Source organism: Aulostomus chinensis, chromosome 1 (assembly GCF_037954235.1).
Source record: "Aulostomus chinensis isolate RoL2024-O1b breed Wild chromosome 1, RoL_Achi_v1.0, whole genome shotgun sequence".
Taxonomy (NCBI): Eukaryota; Metazoa; Chordata; class Actinopteri; order Syngnathiformes; family Aulostomidae; genus Aulostomus; species Aulostomus chinensis.
In genome coordinates, this window is record NC_141320.1 from 58,020,076 (window position 1) to 58,038,562 (window position 18,487).

At 43.3% G+C, this 18,487-nt stretch overlaps 1 protein-coding gene across 1 annotated transcript; it reads left to right on the forward strand.

The window, feature by feature from the left end:
* Window positions 1-1,622: 1,622 nt before the first annotated feature.
* On the forward strand, window positions 1,623-16,196 carry LOC147272426 (midkine-A-like). The gene is made up of 5 exons (XM_086215955.1): window positions 1,623-1,749; window positions 10,678-10,754; window positions 12,717-12,884; window positions 13,323-13,484; window positions 13,993-16,196. Exons 2-5 carry the CDS (start codon window positions 10,679-10,681, stop codon window positions 14,019-14,021), a joined length of 435 nt encoding a protein of 144 aa, XP_086072081.1. The 5' UTR covers window positions 1,623-1,749; window position 10,678; the 3' UTR covers window positions 14,022-16,196.
* The last annotated feature ends 2,291 nt before the right edge of the window (window positions 16,197-18,487 follow it).

An 18,487-nucleotide genomic window follows, 5' to 3' on the forward strand; every position in this document is an offset into this window, starting at 1 on the left:
CCGCCCAGGATGTTCTCCCCGTGCCTGCCTGGGCTTCCTCGGGGTGCTCCGGTTTCCCCCTCGCCGTCGAAATCCTGCATGCTAGGTTAATCACTCCTGTCTGTGTGAATGACTGAGGTGCTAGCAGAAGCTCCGGAGTTGTCCCCCCCCCCCCCATGGCTGCCAGCTGCTCCGTGGAACGTTTAACACAGAGGACAAAGTTCGTTGTACAATGTACATGTGACAATAAAGACATCTTCTTCTTCTTCTGAATATATTTAGCTTGAAGCTAATGGCGACTGATGGCTAAGAATAGCTCCAGCGAATACAGCAGCAGCAGTAAAACTGTCTAAACTCTCAAGTACATCCTCCAGTACTTCAAGAGCGGCTCATTTTGTGTTTTGGGCAGTTTTGTCCGCCGTTAGCCATCAGTCCCCGTTAGCTGCAAGCTAGCTGTACGTGGCTGGCCCTTTCTGCATTTTGTCCATGCAGTCTCACTTTGAAAACATAAATCGCTACGTTAAACTAGCACACATGCTGCTGTGAGACCAGACTTTTAATTCACATTGCAGCTCACCCTAAAAAAAAAAAAAAAAAATCCTTAATTTCAGAGTTATTATATCAACAAAGCCGGGAGATTACATTGTTGGACGAATCGTTAATTTAGGTCGTGTTAATCGTCTTGCACAAATTCCCAAATTGGTGTATGTGCTAATTTTCCTGCACCATCATCTCTTGTCTTTTAGCTCCTGACGGTTTTCCCACTGAGCATTCAAAAATCCCGGCTTATTCATAACTTTAGATGAGTGTGGTCAAACTCCCAAAACAGGTCATTCTTTCAGGAGAGGCAGATACATCCCTACATTTTAATCATTTCTTTCTTCACCCCCCCCCCTCCCCCGCTCAAAACTCTTCCAAAATAAGGGACACTTTTAATCGATGATAGACAGAAAAATAGAATAAAATAAAGTGAACATGACCAAATCAGCAAGTCGACTACATCCAAAGCCTCATTAGCGTTAGCGATCGTCACACCCGATGGCTGTTGCTACCGACGGGTCCAGAGGGTCTCCAGGGATACGTGGCTGGCTCTTCCTGCATTCCAAAAGAAGTACTACGGGAGGCCTCGCCACAGGTATTTCTGAGTACTTGAAAAGGCAGAATACATTTTTGTTGAATCGAGTATCACTTTAAACAGAGAAATTCCTTCTGGCGTGTTTAAATACCATCAAAGCTTCACCGCATCATTGTGGCTTCCAAAATTTGTCATTTTCACCGCCGTTATTGCAGCTTCTTTCATGTCGCCGGTCTCCCACGGTGAAGATAAACTCAGATATGCGTGTAAGATGAAAGCGGCGGCGTGAATCGATTGGGCCTCGTCCGATAAGACAAGATACACAGCCATCAGAAAAACAACAGCGCTTTGATCACTCGCCGATGCGGATCTATAGAGAAAGTTTGAAAATGTAATTCGGCCGCTTTGACGCCACATCTGCGCGGTAGCATGAGTCAGCTCTTCTTCCTCAGTAAAGAGTGTGCGCACGTGGAAGAGCTAACGTGTGTCTGTTGCTAGCGCGCGCGCATGTGTGTTTTTTTCTGGGTGTGTGTGTGTGTGGGGGGGGGGGGGGGGTGAATGGGGCTAATGCAACCAGAATGAACTGGTTTGGGAGACAAAAGCAGGGGCTGGGGGTGATGCGCGAGTGAGAGATAGAAGCAGAGAGAAAGAACTTTTCCCCCTGACTCTTCCTACAACTCCAGCCTGCTAAACAAGTAAGTGCTCTCTAAAATTCAACTTTACAAAACGGAAGGAACCTCCTTAAACACACACCTTTACTTAGTGGTGCTCTGTGGTTTCACACAGCCGGCCCTTCACCGCAACAAACAAGTTTTTCTAGCAGCTAATAGTTAATTATCATTTCTTTTTTTTGTCATGGAAATGAATGTTTTGATGCCGTTTCCACAGAGAACTGCACTCACAGGTCAATTGTTTTCTTTGTAAATGATACTTGACATTAATGTAAAATTCTCTACTGTACATTTCTCCTCCAATTTTCATCTGTTACCCCCCCCCCCCCCACACACACACACACGCACGCACACACACGCGCACACACACCCGCTCTTACTTGCCTTTATGTAATTGTCCCATTTCCTGTGCCAGATCCCGGCACTTTGCCCCCGCCTCAACTTTAAAATACTGCAAAGCTCTTCATTGCAGACATTGTGTGTGTGTGTGTGTGTGTGTGTGTGTGTGTGTGTGTGTGTGTTTTGTGAGTGCTTTGCTTGCACTGTTGGAGAGAGCATGGAAAATAGGAAAATGTGTGTGTGTGTGTGTGTGTGTGTGTGTGTGTGTGTGTGTGTGTGTGTGAGTGCAGGCAAAGCAGTTAAGCTATTGTGACATATTTTTAGAGTTTGATTAAAAAGTTAGAAATTCACACTTTTGCTCACTGCTGATTCAAGTGGTGTTGTTTGTTTTTGTACTGCAACATTTTGGCACATTTCCTGATTTTTTAAAAATGTTTTATTATTATCTCCCCCCCCCCCCCCCCCCCCCCCATATTCATGAGGTCTGAGAACCCAGCGGGTCACTGGGGTCCGATTTGCTCTACCGGGACCAAAATACTTGGACTTGACAAGCTGAAAGAGCCCGTTTATGGATAAGACTCGGTTTTAGTGTAAGCTTTAGAATTAGAGCTGGGCATTTAACATGGGTTAGATGAGGGGAAATGGGCCCCGTGTGTGTGTGTGTGTGTGTGTGTGTGTGTGTGTGTGTGTGTGTGTGTGTGTGTGTGTGCGTGTGTGTGTGTACCTGATTGTTGTAACCCATTGACCTTTTTTTCAGTATAAACTCTAACCTTATGAGGACCTCTCTTCCTCACGGGGGACCAAAGGTGCGCTACAACGCAATTTCTGAGTGACTTGAGGCTCAATTTCCCATAATTCCCTCTCCATCGTGTCCAGCTGATCTCTGCCAAACACATTATTTTGTTTAATAATGCCCTTATCATGTCACTGCACGATTATTGTATATTCCCAAACACAATTAAATGTTCCAAGGCTTCAGGGGGTCTTGGGGACGAGCGCTTTGCACGGTTGGTAATCCAGGCTGTTTCCATGGTAACGCCATTATCAGAAACAACAAAGTAAATTAAAATGTTTGTTGTTGATGTTTTTTTTCTCCACGCATTGATTCAGTTGTACTTACGGTTGATGCATTCTGTGTTAAACAGAGAGCTGTTTCACTTCCGTCGGTGTAGGCGTGGGGCTCCAGAAATAAGTGGCCAGTATATGAATTATTCAGTCTTTACAAGTAAAAGTACTACTGGAAGTACACATAAAAGTTGGTAACCATTTCATTGAGTTCTGCATCAGCACAGCAAGAACTGTTGCTGCCAACTAGCGGATCCCGAGCAGATGTTCGAGCCACATCTGGACGGAGGCCACCGACAGAACGTGGGCGAGCAGGACGGTAGAGAGGAACCAGGACCGGCTTTTATTTGTCATGCTTTTCATCGTGTTTGAACACAAAATAAAAAAAAAACAACAACAAACAAAAAAAAAACAACCTCTCAACATTTAAAATGGTGAATATTCATTTTCCGCCGTGACGCATTTCAATTTGAACTCAAGGTTGCCGACTCAGCAGGATTTAATCCCACGAGGACGAGCCACACACGCCTCCATCGAGCGCGTTTTTCTTTTTCTTTTTGCATTTTGAGGGGGGGGGGGGGACGGAAAAAAAAATGCAAAATCGGGACAATTTTGTCCTGTGAAGCGCCGATACGTTCATACGGTTAAAAAAAAAAACAAAGAAGAACAATAAGACACCAACTCAGTGACTTTCTTGTTGTAGCTAGCAGGTTAGCGTTAGCGCTCCCGCATAAGACATCTGAAACTCAAAGTAACACCTCGAGTAAATTTGATGTACTCTTTATTTTCCTTAATCACTGTTAAAAGCAAAGAAAGTACAACAAAATCCGACGTTTTTCTGTATTCCGGGCCGCGCCTGATGCTAAGCTAACGCTAAGACCTCTGAAAAAATAGGTGTTTTATTTTTCCGCCACGTTCCATTTATGTGATGAGCGGTATATTTTTTATTTTTATTTATTTTTTTGTAACCTCACAGCCAATTGCAGTTTACCTCGCGCCGCTTCTAGAGTATAGGGGCGGTTAGCTTGGATTCTTTCTGCCGCAGCAGCGCCGCACGTGTCGGCTAGCAAACCGTCATTAGAGACGGCAGCTGGAGAACAAGCCTGGGATGAGTCTTGCATCAACTGAATATTAGGATGTCACTAAGATTTGTGTATTTATATGGATGTGGGTCTGTTTCCTCCTCTCTTCCTCTCTGGACTATAGTTAGTAGGTCATGCGGGGACCAATAAAAAGTCATTTCCGCTCAGCTGCTTTTCAAAATCCCCAATTACAGAGTCAACAGCAGTACACAAATACACACAAGCCCACACAAAAACATATTTACCAGCTCTCAAGACCTCATCCCCCAACCCTCCTTACTTGTTATAATTTGGTCAGAATCCAAACTCCAAACTTGGGGCGGAGGAAAAATCGCTCTTTTTCACATCACGCTTAGCTTCTCAGATGCAGAAATATGAACATACCACAGAGAGTCATGCTGTCAGCCTTTTAAAACGCTGACAGCATGTGCATGCGCGCGAGCGTGAGTGCGCGCGTGGGTAGCATGCGCGTGTTGCGTTCTATAAATCAAATTAAACAGCGGGGAGTCGTTTTCCCTTCTGAGGACAGGAAGCGAGTCATCATAAAGTCAAATTTTAGGGAGAAGATGCAGTTTATGGTTATTTTAGGGTTAGATTTGCAGATTAATGAAGGTGTGTGTGTGTGCGTGTGCGTGTGCGTGCGTGTGTGTGTGTGTGTGCGCGCGCCCCCCTCAGCGATCTTCTGTGACTCGGTCCTGTCAGATTGTTAACCAGCTTTCCAAATGTTAAAATTAGAGCTGATTCATTTTTAATCTTCTACCTCTACGGCAGTGAAAGTCCTCTCGAATGACAAAAAAAGAAAAGAAAAGAAAGAAAAAGAGCCCGCATACAGAAATCCTGTCGTTAATATTCTGTAAAGATGACGAAGAGGTCTAAATTATTTCAGGAATGGCTATCCTCTCTTCACCGAGAAAACACAGGATCTGGCTGCTGTGCCAGTGTAACCGTGGAAACCATTGTGCACTATGAAAACATTCAAAAGGTGCATTCAGAGTTAATACAAAAGCTTTGTTAGGAATCACTGCATTGTTCGCTCATTCTCCTCTTCGCCTCCCCGTAAAACCAACAGCTCGCCGCTGCTGTCAGGACGGAGTACTGCTCAGTACACCGACGGACGCCAGTGCAGGCCGTTTGGCAGGCACGTGGTACAAAGTAGTAAGGTACTTTGCAATGAGGAGGGATCCTCTCACTTCACCGCGCCACATCTGCGGATTAGCATGCCAGCTAACAAGCCACCTCAGCTCCACATCTGTAGACAAGTACAACGCGCGCCACGAGCACGCCTCCGTGTCTGGAAATGAAAGTCACGCGATCGTGCCGCTTCGGCTCCACATCTGGTGAATGAAGTCACGTAAACCCACCGCTTCAGCTCCACATCTGGAGGGTGCCGCCATGTAAACCTGCTGCTTTGCCTCCACATCTGGAGGATGGCACCATGTGAACCTACCGCTTCAGTTCCACATCTGGAGGATGACGCCTTGTGAACCTACCTCTTCAGTTCCACATCTGGAGGATGACGCCTTGTGAACCTGCCGCTTCGGCTCCACATCTGGAGGATGACGCGTTGTGAACCAGCCGCTTCAGTTCCACATCTGGAGGATGACGCCTTGTGAACCTACCTCTTCAGTTCCACATCTGGAGGATGACGCCTTGTGAACCTGCCGCTTCAGTTCCACATCTGGAGGATGACGCCTTGTGAACCTACCTCTTCAGTTCCACATCTGGAGGATGACGCCTTGTGAACCTGCCGCTTCGGCTCCACAATAGGCGGATGGCACCATTTGAACCTACCGCTTCAGTTCCACATCTGGAGGATGACGCCATGTGAACCTGCTGCTTCGGCTCCACAGCTGGATAATCAAACCATGTAAACCTGCCGCTTCAACTCCACATCTGGATAATCAAAACCATGTAAACCCGTCCCTTCAGTTCCACATCTGGAGGAGGAAACCACTTAAACTTGCCGATTTAGCTCCACATGTGGAAGATGAAGCCATGCGAGCCTGTAGGATGAAAAACCGTAAACCTGGCATGTTGTCTCCACATCTGGAGACTGAAAATCATGAAAAACCGCCATGCCAGTGCTCGGCGTAAACGCCTAAATGGAGAAATTATATGTCAACATGACCTTTCACCTCCACATCTAGAGAAAGATAACAAATATTTACAATTTCATCGCAGCATCTGGAGGGAGGGAATACAGGCTCGTGGCTGCTTCTCCTCCACATCTGGGGAGAGAGAACACACTTGCACCTCTCCACCTACGCACGAGGGAGGAAACACATGTTAAACTATAGCTTCAGCTCCATGCTGAGCCAGAGAACACAGATTAACAGGCAGCTTCACCCTCACATCTGGAGGAAGAAACCACACATGAGCACATGGCTACTGCAGCACATCTGGGGAAAACACCCCCCCACACACACACACGCCCCTTCGCTTCTTCAATTCACTACCTATGTATTAACGGTAATAACAGAGTCATAAAGCGGTTATAGGTGTCACTCTCTCAACATATCTCATGTTGTCAAATGTAAGGTTTTGTCTTGCCAGTCGGCCCCTGATTATTATTCCAGTTGCAACAATGATTCCACATCTGTCACAATACGCCGCCGCAGTCGCCGGAGAGGGAAAAGATTTGCTCATTTTGTTTCCCTCAGACGTTCATTCCTCTGGAAATAATATCTCGTATCATCGTGACCCAAAAGAAAGCTCTTTCTTCCGCGGCTCTCATGTTCATTTGAAAGACAGAATCCAGTTTCAGGCTGATTTTACTGTTGTTTTCTTGTTTTGTTTTTTTTGCTCCCCCTATTTGCGTCTTATGGCAGATGGACCTCCAGGCACTGTCAGAGATAATCAGAGCAGAGAGAAGGAAGTCACTCCAGGGAGTTTAGCTTTCCGTCGGTTGACCAGGCTTTTTTTTTTTTTTTTTTTTTGGTACTTACAGTATTTTACATCACATGCTTGCTGCGGTCGCTTCAGACGGACGTTTTACATCTTAATTGTTGTGATCTCTGCGTTCAAAACGACGGTTATCAAGCGCGTTTCAGAGCAAGCTCCAATTAAAAGCCGGCGAATCGCTCATGAAACTTGCGACCATCCATCCAGTTCTTCTGAAGCGTGTTTAACAAGAGGGTTTAACATTCAAAGTTTGATTAATCTTCTTTCCAGTGGGCGAACTGTCGTCATATTGTTCAGTTCTATATCACTTAGCGAAGTGAGGCGGCCTCCAACGGTTGATCCCTTGACCCGCGTTATCACTCCTAGTAAAAAGCAGACGGAGGAAATAGATTTTCATGCTAATTCAGGCAATTTGCTGTGTAACCGTGTCATTTTTGTGTGTGTGTGTGTGTGTGTGCTGATGAAATCACTGCAGTCTGCAGCTTTATGAAGATTTTTCGCCTGAACCAGTTCTGATAAACCCAGTGTGGGCTCCCCGCCAGGAGCCGACAAAGCCATCACTGACACCACAATGGGCCGACGTTATTAAAGTCTAAACGCGGTCTAATCCAGTATCACACAGGGGAACCCAGCAGCCCTATCATTGAAAATCACCATTTTTCTATAATTCCGCTTCTGAATGTCATTTTTTTTTTCCCTACAATTTGACCTGTCAGTTTCTATCCAAGGTATCTCGGCATTGCGACTTCAGTCCAATGCAGCGCATTCGTGCGGGAAGCATTTCTCGTGTGACGCGGCTAGAGTTTGGAAATTCAAATGTGCATCCACAAATCAGTTATTGAGCGAAGGATCCCAAAGTAAACAATAGAAATGCTCTTGATTTATACGTTCCGTAATGATGAATGAAAATAGTTGTAATTACATAGTAATTACACCTTCAAACCACATAGGAACCAAGAAAATACACTGAGGAACAAAAACAGATAAAAGCAACAATCGTAAACCCCCTCCCCCCGCCCCCCGCGTCACGGTTGGGCAGATTTGACCTCGGTCCTCCTTCCTGATTTAATTGCAAGGCATAAAGAATTTGGTATCAAGCTGCATATGATTGTCTCAATGAAAAAAGAACGCTCTGAATTCATTACGTGCGATCTAATATGCTATCCGAGCACACACCGCAAGCAGCTAACTAACAAGGGAGAGCATTACACCCCCTGGGTAAAAATACTTATTAAAGTAGATGAGGAATTTGGGTTTGTACTGTAAGTTGATCATTACACGGCTGAGTGCAGCCTTTTCTTCTCCGCTCCCGCGCGTTCAGAGTCTTGTGTTACCAGCCAGGAGCCGAAGGAGGCTGGAGGACGGAAGCGCTGACCCCTGGTAGAGAGTTAAAAAGTTAACTGCAGCTAAGGTGAAAGACTCCACCGCTCCATCTGCCAGAGCTGTAAACCTCCTGAAGTTGGGGAGGAAAATAAAACGGTCATTGCAGATTTGTGATGCGCACAAGTGGGCGAAGGGATGGAATCCAGCCACCGATGCTGTTCTGTGGGTGAATGGGATGCGCGTGAGCCAGCGGGCCACATCTGAGCTCAGCTCTGACAGGCTGCGTTCACACGCCTTTAGGAACTTGTGGTTGTTGTGTTAGAGCGTCTAAAAATAGAAAAAAACCCACACACTTAACAATAAATCCCACCTAATTAGGTATTAATGAGTGGTTGGATGTTATTACTCGCATTGTAAACACGTCATAAACCATTCATTTCCAGTCGTTAATGACTTTAAATATAATATACCGTACATCGGCCAACAATACTGCAATACTGTCTCAGGCTGTCAGATGTTTTTACCCAGAATGCAGTAGTTGCACATCTTTGATTTATGGGATTCATGGAAGATTAAATTATAAGTCATTTCCAACTGTTTATTAAAGGTTTATGAAGCATTAACAGTGCAGTTAATAAACACTAACAACCCTTTATTTGTCATTTATAAGGGGAGACTCGTTGGGAAGTGGTACAGTATAATTACTGTACTTGTATTTACAGTATGACCATATTTAACTACAAGTACTACAAACGTCTGTTCTAGAAATACTTTAATAGTTGCTGAACGTTTACATATTTAAAGAACAAATCACACATATTATTGTACGTTTCTAAAAAAAAAAAAAAAAAAAGGTTTATTTAGTCTTGTGAATGTCATTTTCATGAACGACGACAGGTGGGTTCCATTCCGATGGAGCTCAGCCGCTTTTTTCGTCACGCGACCAAACCATCGTTGACCTCTAACCCGCGACAAAACCTCTGGTCATCCCTCAGCGCTGATGTCGACCTCTGACCTTTCACCCTCAGCCTTAATAGGCGTTGTTGTTCAAAGCGGGAGCAGGAAGTGATTTCATTTCATTGCTGTCATATCCAAAACGATTGAAGGTAGAATAGAAGAGAAGGTAGTAAATAAGTACTGTAACGGTACTTTAAACTAGGTTTTGTCTCATCATGGCTGCTTCACGGAATCCTAATCAGTGACATGATTGCTGAAGCCCTCCTCCTCTACACACTGATGATTAGCTAGACTCCGTGTGACCGCGCTCTTCAATGATTCAAAGTTTATTGCCTTATAATATTTCTTATTCCCTTTGCTGTTAATAGTGTTGATCCTGGAAAAGACTTGAGTGGTTTCCTCACGGGACGCTGCTGCGATGCTTTTCAACTTCAGTCCCTGGACAAGTTATTAGAGCAGCAGTGTATAATTGCTTGGTGTGTGAAACCTCCGCTCCGCCATGCTCCATCAGCTCTGCCCACTGTGTGTATTACTGGCTTTGAAAAAAAAATAAAACAGTGTGAGAATCTGTGTGAAATGTTTTGTTTTTGACAAGCGTGCGCATAAAAAAAAAAAAAAAAAAAAAAAGACTATTCAGGATCCGCACAAATGTGATTTCATCCTCGATTTTTTTCAGCGCAACAAAGGAACTCGTCTGTCACCCGCATTTTTTGCATAAACCTTTTTGCTTTAGAAAAATTATAAAAATATCTTCCATATGGCGAGGTTTCCCTCGTTATGACAGGCGAGGAGCTGTGGTGGTCGTGGCGGGAGGAGCGGCTAACGGTTTTATCGGTTGCGGTGTACGTTAGCCATTCATTTTCCCATGAATGTGTCTTTTCTACAGGATGAAGCTTTCACCTGAATTTTTTGCATAAACCATTTTGCTTTAGGAAAATTATAAAAAACACCTTCCATATGGCAAGGTCTCCCTCGTAAAGACAGGCGAGGAGCTGTGCTGGTCGTGGCGGGAGGAGCGGCTAACGGTTTTATCGGTTGCGGTGTACGTTAGCCATTCATTTTCCCATGAATGTGTCTTTTCTACAGGATGAAGCTTTTACCTGAATTTTTTGCATAAACCATTTTGCTTTAGGAAAATTATAAAAATTCCTTCCATATGGTGAGGACTCCCTCGTAAAGACAGGCGAGGAGCTGTGCTGGTCGTGGCGGGAGGAGCAGCTAACGGTTTTAGCGGTTGCGGTGTACGTTAGCCATTCATTTTCCCATGAATGTGTCTTTTCTACAGGATGAAGCTTTTGCTGTTGTTGCTGTTAGTCACTCACATCACCATTAAAACTGTAGCTGGAGGGAAAAACAACAAAGGTAAAGATTCTCACACACATTTCTCTTCAAGTGTTTACATTTATTGGCACTAATTCACCCGCAGTGAAGGGGAGCAAACGTTTACTGTCATGATTGTCAAAATACAGAAACCTTTCCAGATTCAACGCCATACGCATGAGATGAACTGCATCTTTACATCTTAAAATATGAAAATGCGTCAATAACGGTTTTGCTAAAAGAGGCCCCTCGAACTGCGAGGTTCTGTTTACTTCGCAAAACCGTCGGATTCTGTCAGGCGTCGAGCCACGCGCTCCCAGCTGAAGCGCTGTGATTCAGACCGCTCAGATGGTGATAGACAGATGGTTCATCCAATCACCTGCCAAGTATCTTTTAAGAGCGCCTGCCCTTTTCTCGAGAAGGTCCTTTCCAAGGATGACTTCTCAGATGGCTCCGCGCTGAAAACCATCTGTAATATCAGGTTTCTCCCCAGAGTTGCTTCCCCTCGGCAGACAGAAGAACGACAGCGTGTATTTTAAGGGAATACAGAAGCATTTAGTTCTCTCTCTCTCTGTGTGTTGGGCAGAGAGCTGAGATCAAGACGTGATTAACCTGACTGGGAATGAAGCGGAAAAACAGAAGGAAACAATCGGCACGGTCGATTCATCTGTAAACAGAAACGTCAAAAATACAATAGGAACTTGCAGGTTGATTTTATTTCTCTTTATTTCTTTGATGAACAAAATGCAGTTATTGTGTTTTGTCATGGTGATATCGCAAGATTTGGTACCATGGCTGTACCAAACAAAATAATAAGTCTTTCCTTATCTTATCTTACATTATCTTAACTTATCTTACGCTATCTTAACTTATCTTACGTTATCTTACATTTTCTTCTCTCATCTTAAGTTATCTTAACTTTTATCTTTTCTTATCTCAGCTTACTTTATCTTATCTTACGTTATCTTTTCCTAGCTCAGCTTACATTATCTTATCTCAGCTGACATGATCTTAACTTATGTGATCTTAACTTATCTCAGCTTACATTATCTTATCTCAGCTGACATGATCTTAACTTATGTGATCTTAACTTATCTCAGCTTACATTATCTTATCTCAGCTGACATGATCTTAACTTATGTGATCTTAACTTATCTCAGCTTACATTATCTTAACTTATCTTATTTTACCTTCTTATCTCATCTTCCATTATCTTAACTTATCTTACATTATCTAATCTTATGTCGTCTTCATGTGTCTTATCTAATCCAACTTTATCTTAACTTTTATTATCTTCACTTATTTTATCAGCAGATTAGGGGTTGATGCATTACACCGATAGTTTATTAAGAATAATGACTCATATATTACCTTACCAATATGACAACTTATATGAGAATGAAAAACATATATCTTGTTTTTGGTTTAGTTTTTATCATCTGGACTACAAGTCACACTCTCATGTTAGTATTTTTCATCAACTGGGCCACAGATGCAGACAGGAAATTAGCTCCAAGGCAAATGTGGACGAGAGTGAATGTGACATAAAACCTGAAGGTTCCAAACAGAAGAAGAACTCCGCCAAAACAAAGGGAGGAACTCGTGTCTAAATAAGGAGCTACTTCTGTTAAACGAATCCGGTTTTTGGGATTAGAACCCATTCCGGGGACCGTAACCACAACACCGGAACAGTACGGTGCGAATTCTCAGAACCGTCCTTCAGAGATAACCGCAAAGACAACGAATCAACGTGGTGGGAGAAGATAAAAGCTGCTTTTGCAACTTTCATCTGGCCTCAATAAAAACTGTGGTTTCGTGAGTTGGTGGAAAATATGCCACCATCATATCAGGATATGAGAATTGGCCTCACAGCCCCACTGTTGGAACCTGGCACCAGTGGCCCTGTTACTGAATATGTAAAAAATACTGAAATGATATTGAACCATGCACATCTTATATAACCAGTTAATCTTTTTTTTTTTTTTTTTTAAATTCTGTTCTCAGAGAAAAACAAACCCTCCCAGTCGGGGTCAGAATGCACCGAGTGGCGCTATGGAAACTGTGTCCCTAGCAACGGGGACTGTGGAGCAGGGTTTAGAGAGGGGTCATGTGACCAGCAGACCAAGAAGATGAAATGTAAAGTACCATGCAATTGGAAAAAGGACTTTGGAGGTAACACACACACACACACACACACACACAAACACACACACTAGCATCACACACACACATAAATAATGGCAGTGCTCCACTGGCCTATAAAATTTAAGATTTGCTGATTTTCGCATTGCAGCTCTGGTCCATAGTTATTAAACGTAACCGCCGAAAACCAGTCAACCAACATCCAACTCAGTTTAGTGGAGTAAATTATTCCTCTGTTGATGTATCTGCTGATATTCTACACAAATTCTATAAAAGTACAACGCAAAATAGCAGGATTCGTGGTATTTATCATCATTTAGGTACATTTCAGCAGCGGTTTCATATATTAAATTAAACCCAACAAAGTAACAGACTCATTTCTGCATGAAGTTTTTACATCACCACCTGCGATTGACTGAAACTCGATTCCAGCTCTTAAGTCCTTCTCCCCGTGTCTTTTACTTCCAGCCGACTGTAAGTATCGCTTCGGTAGTTGGGGAGAGTGTGATTCAAGCGCTGGTTTGAGGACCAGAACTGGGACACTGAAGAGGGCACTGTATAACGCAGAGTGTATGCAGACTATCTCTGTCACCAAACCCTGCCTCGGAAAAAACAAGACGAAAAACAAAGGTTAGTCTTTGGTGTTTTACCGTCTCACCGGTGCAAACCCCCCCCCCCCCCCTCAAATCTCATGATGTAACCGTGTTATCGCGAGATTTAAAGACTATAGATATATAAAAGACTTTAACAAAAATTATCCAATTCCAGGATTTTTTTTTTTTTTTTTAAAGTTAAGTTTGCGCCGAATCACAGCTGGAGTGATCTTGTGAGACTTTACACATAAAACAGGTCTAGAACTACGTAACTTCATTTAATTAAAGAGAGCAAACTTTAAAGAACTGGCTTTGATCTCCGTGTGTCCTCTATTTTAATTTCATTTTGTCCATATAAAAAAGACCCAAACATGCCCGCAGGCTCGTAAACTCACGCTACTCTCTGGATTTCCTTCACTTCTTGCCTACCCGATGATGTTATTTGTCATTTTTTTGCCGCTTCGCTCATTTGCATTTCATGTGCTTGTTCAAATAAGATCATTGTTTGGTGGGTAAATAATATTTGTGTCTATGTTTCCTTCCAGGAAAGAAGAGAAAAGGCAGCGGAAAATAGACACACGCTGATGAGGACGCAAAAGGCTCTTTGAGAGATAAATTGTCTGAACCGACTGACCTTTGACCCTCAGACAATAGCGCCGACACTTATAGAGAATAGCCTGGTTTCTATACACAGGCTTATATGTAAAAAAACAAAACAAAAAAAAAAACTCACGGAATATGGCTTTTATTTTGAAATACAAGCACAAATATGCAAGATAATCCTCCAGATTGAGTCTGATAATGTGAATTTTCCATTTTAATCAGTCAGCACATCTGTTTCCAAATTAAATTGGAATATTCATTCACAACTGTCTTCCTCTCCGCGATGCATTCTTTATGTCTGACCCATAACTGTCAAACTATTTAGAGAATAAATTATTCTGGCCATCTCTTCAGCTCTGCGCTGGGGAGAAGAGTTATCTTAACTCCTCAATTGTTAGAGTTTGTTTGTGCTTTGGGTCTGAATCATGGCGGATGCGACACCGACTGAATCTAACCACGTTTCGGCAGATTCCAGCGCCGTGATCGCAGCCAAGAATTCCTTCTCAGTCCCTCCGACGTTAATATTTAGCTACGTATTTCTGTATCAAAGAGAATTTGGTATTTAAGCTTCAGAAACCCAGACATGGAATGCATTCGGTTCATGTCCTGACTTTATTTATTCATTTTTGGTTTCTTTTTCGTAAGGCTTCCCCTGACTTTTGACCCGTCGCTAGCGAGCTGGAAGGAATAAATCCAGTTTCACACTTTTCTCTCAAGTTAGATTCATCAAATCTCAAAAGAAGCAGGAAGGCTCGGGGGGGGGGGGGGGGATATCATTTACTCGACTGTTCCTGATAATTTTGGAATTGTTCTACAGCCTAATTTTAAGGTGTAGAAGTGCTATCTTAACAAATGCGAGATGAAAATACTGTGAAGTGTCACTTTTTCTTAAATTTACTTGCCCCTCTGACTAAAAACTGCAGTATTTACCAAAACGGGAACTGCATTTACGTTGTAAAGCTCTTCCCGGCTCACAAATTTGTTTCAGCGAAAGACGCATCCATGGCGATTTTATTTATCTGTAAGAAGCATAGTAACTGATGTGACGATCCACACGATGAAGGTGTAATGTTGCGTGTAGACGTTAGGCGACGCGTGACGTAGGACTAAGAAGAAAAGCTGAGCTTCTGATTCTTGTTATTTTTGTTTTTGTGGGACAGGACCTGAACCAAGACTTTTAGGAACAATGAATGTGTGGTTTTTTTAAAGGCCACGTAACTCATCGAGGTACCATCTTAAACTGAAACGGCCACAAACGCGGCTTAAAAAGTCCTTCTCTTCAGAACACGATTTGAAGGCGTCTTTTGTGATCCGCAGGCTTTTCCTCTACAACGTAAACTTTCTTCTTTTGTACTGAAATATATTTACATTTTAATTCGGCTGCAATTAGATTTGGACCAAATCATCAAGCTATAGCTATAACACGTCAGATGTTCTTACCTTTCGTGCAGCATCATGACTGAATCAACTTTGGAGTTTGTCAGTTTTTTATTTTATTAGAATTCCTTCACGCTCAATAACTCAACTACTTTGTTTGTGCAGATGCTCGTAAACTAATATGCTAAACACACTAAAACATTAACATTAGGGAAATCAAGATCCCCGCAAGTTTGTTTGCACGCTTCAATGCGCGTTAGCACTGTTAGCACGTTAGCACGGCTGTGGAGTAGTTTAGAATGTTTTTAATGGACTCTCCAGTCGAATGCGCTCCAAACATCACGTGTTTTCAAACACGCGATGTTCAGCCCAGTTTTAAGATCATCCACCCTTGTTAAAATAGCAGCTCGTCCTCTGCCGTACAATTCTAGTCACGGTTTGTATGACTTGTTATTGCAGCACATATGTGGTTTGATAATTCCCAACTGGTTCGGACCATCGATTTTACTGATACGTTGATGTTCTCGCACGGAAAAAAAGCATTCGCGGGATCTTGCGGTCATCATCTCTGCTGCGCTGTGCAATCGTTCCACGACTTTTTGGACCTTGACCCCATGAATCTCCCGTTAAGAACATGACGTGGGGTGAATTGTCAGAGTGCGGGGCGTCCGAGTGTGTGTCACCATGTAAAGTGTTATGAGCAACTATGGCCAAATAGTTAAACATTTAAGGACTGAACTAATCTTAATAAAGATCGAAACCATATTCAAACAAGAGGTGTTGTGTAGTTCTTTCGTCTTCGGGCTTTTGCTGTTTGATTGGAGGATATTCATGAAAAATATCAATCCATCCATACACTCATCTTGAGATGCGGGTCTCCTTCGAGCTGAGTGGACCTTGAACGTCACCGTAGGGAGGCACCAAGGGGGACCCACTTCAGCTGGTTCGTTCCAGCACAAAGCATCACACGCACTCCACAGTCCCCTTAATCAAGAACGGGACCCTGGGATCCTTGAACTCCGTTCCAAGTGGACCCTCCGTCATTCTCCTGCTGAGGACGGCCGCCTCGCACTGGATCCAGGGAAAGCTGAAGGTCACGGACCGATGATGTCATCAAGACTACATCAGCAACAAAAAGCAACAACCGCGCCCACCAATCTGCAACTCCAACATAACCGCGACCCGGACGGAGGCTGCGTCGCTCCTCTTCCATCAGGGGTCCGACTGCGGGCCGAACCATCCTTTCCAGCAGCGTCCACATCAGTTAAAATGACAGACTGAAGGTCCATGACGGATTTGAGCGCGCTTAAAACCTCTAAACAGAGACGTTCGGGTCCCTTTAAACATGGATGACATAACAAATATGTCAGTTGTCTCTCAGTTGCCATTTGCGTCCCCCTTAAGGGCAAAACCTTCGATTTATTTGTTGTTTTTACATCAACCAGCATGAGCGTGATGGCGTGCTGTCATGTGACTTTGATCATATTTAATGACCACATTTAACTGTCACTGTAAAACACCCACATCACGCAGTCGGATTCACATGAACACGCGCTGACGATTTCTCTCTCTGTCACACACGCGCGCGCACTAACAATCGTTCTACCTTTGATGTCAGTCGGAGAAGAAAGACTTTATCAATAATTTAACAGATCCCCTACACTAATGATTTATTTCACCCACTGATTCACACGCCGTCGAGGTGCCACACATGAAGTGTGTGCGGATGTTAACGAAGACTACTTTGTCTTCTTTGAAATCTTTCTCCGTCTCATCGATGTTTCATTTCGACCGTCTTTGTTCCTGTTTTCTTTCCTCTTACAACTGTAAGGTTGCTCCTTTCTTTTGATTCTCATTTAAAAATCTTGCAATTTGGTCCGAAACTACCACAATTATTGGAACGGTTCTCTGCTATGCATAAATAAAAGAGTAGTTTTAACTGATGTGGGCTTTTTAAGTTGCCCCCCCCCCCCCTTAGTGGTATTAGTAGTACACCTCATACCATAGCTAGACATAAACAAATCATCTTAGCATCTGACAGGAACAATCAGACTATTAACACTTGTTTATAAGGTTGACCCCCATAATTTCGCATCGATAATGAAGGCGTAAGTGAGTATACAGGTTTGCCATCGACTCTTGATTTTCCAAGTTATCCTTTCACACCCTAAACTGAGGTAGTTAAAGGGTAGCTTCAGTTTTTTCAACCTGGACCCTATTTTATTCCCATTTTTATTCTGAGTGAGTCACGAAAGTCACCGTGTTTTGAAATCGCTCCACTGTAGAGGAAAGGCAGAGCCGCCTGGAGCCCCAGGGCACCCTGTAATGCGATCCAATGGGGCAACTGGCCGATGTAAAATTACGCCCCCTAAAAATGGCTTGTTTTCCCCTTTTTTTTTTTTACACCAATAGGCTCAGATTTATACAAGTCTGGCAACAAAATAAAACATGAAAATTACAACAACAAAAAAATTGTTCGCTAGCGAGTTCCTTTAAAATCCCCCGAGACCAAAATGAACTTCTCTCCTCAGCAGAAATGAACGCAGCTACATGGGTACCGTTGCTTTCCTTAGCGTATTTAAAAAGAATACATAAACCGAGATGATGGAACCTGCAATAAATCATTGACAAAGAGGAACAACGGTGGAATTCGAAAAAAGGAGAAAGAACTGAGAAGAGTGGAAAAAAAGAAATCAAAACCCAAATGAGGGACTATGAGGCAGTCTAGAGGGATGAGTCGCTCCTCTTGAAGGACGCAGAGAAAGCCTGGCAGCGTTTACCCGCTATTACAGGGTAGAAACCCAAAGGACAGATTATCTCGTTTACTAATGAGCAGGACCTTGTCAATTATTTAAAAGGCTGTTGTTGTAGATTCTGCAGCAGCATTTCTACATTTGTGTGAACGGAAGTCGCGGGAAGAAGCGAAGGCAACTTTATTTCTGAATTTGTATTTGGTGGTCGTCGCATTTCTCAATCCTGCACCTTTTCAGTACGTTTTGTAAACTTGATCTCACGGACCTGCAAGTTTACGGGCAAATAAACACTTTCATAAGGTGTGCA

Excerpts from the sequence above, each read along its gene's own strand:
- LOC147272426 (XM_086215955.1), top strand. The coding sequence starts at position 10,679 with ATGAAGCTTTTGCTGTTGTTGCTGTTAGTCACTCACATCACCATTAAA. Across the intron at positions 10,755-12,716 it reads TGGAGGGAAAAACAACAAAG|AGAAAAACAAACCCTCCCAG; the intron begins GTAAAGATTCTC and ends TTCTGTTCTCAG. Across the intron at positions 13,485-13,992 it reads AAACAAGACGAAAAACAAAG|GAAAGAAGAGAAAAGGCAGC; the intron begins GTTAGTCTTTGG and ends GTTTCCTTCCAG.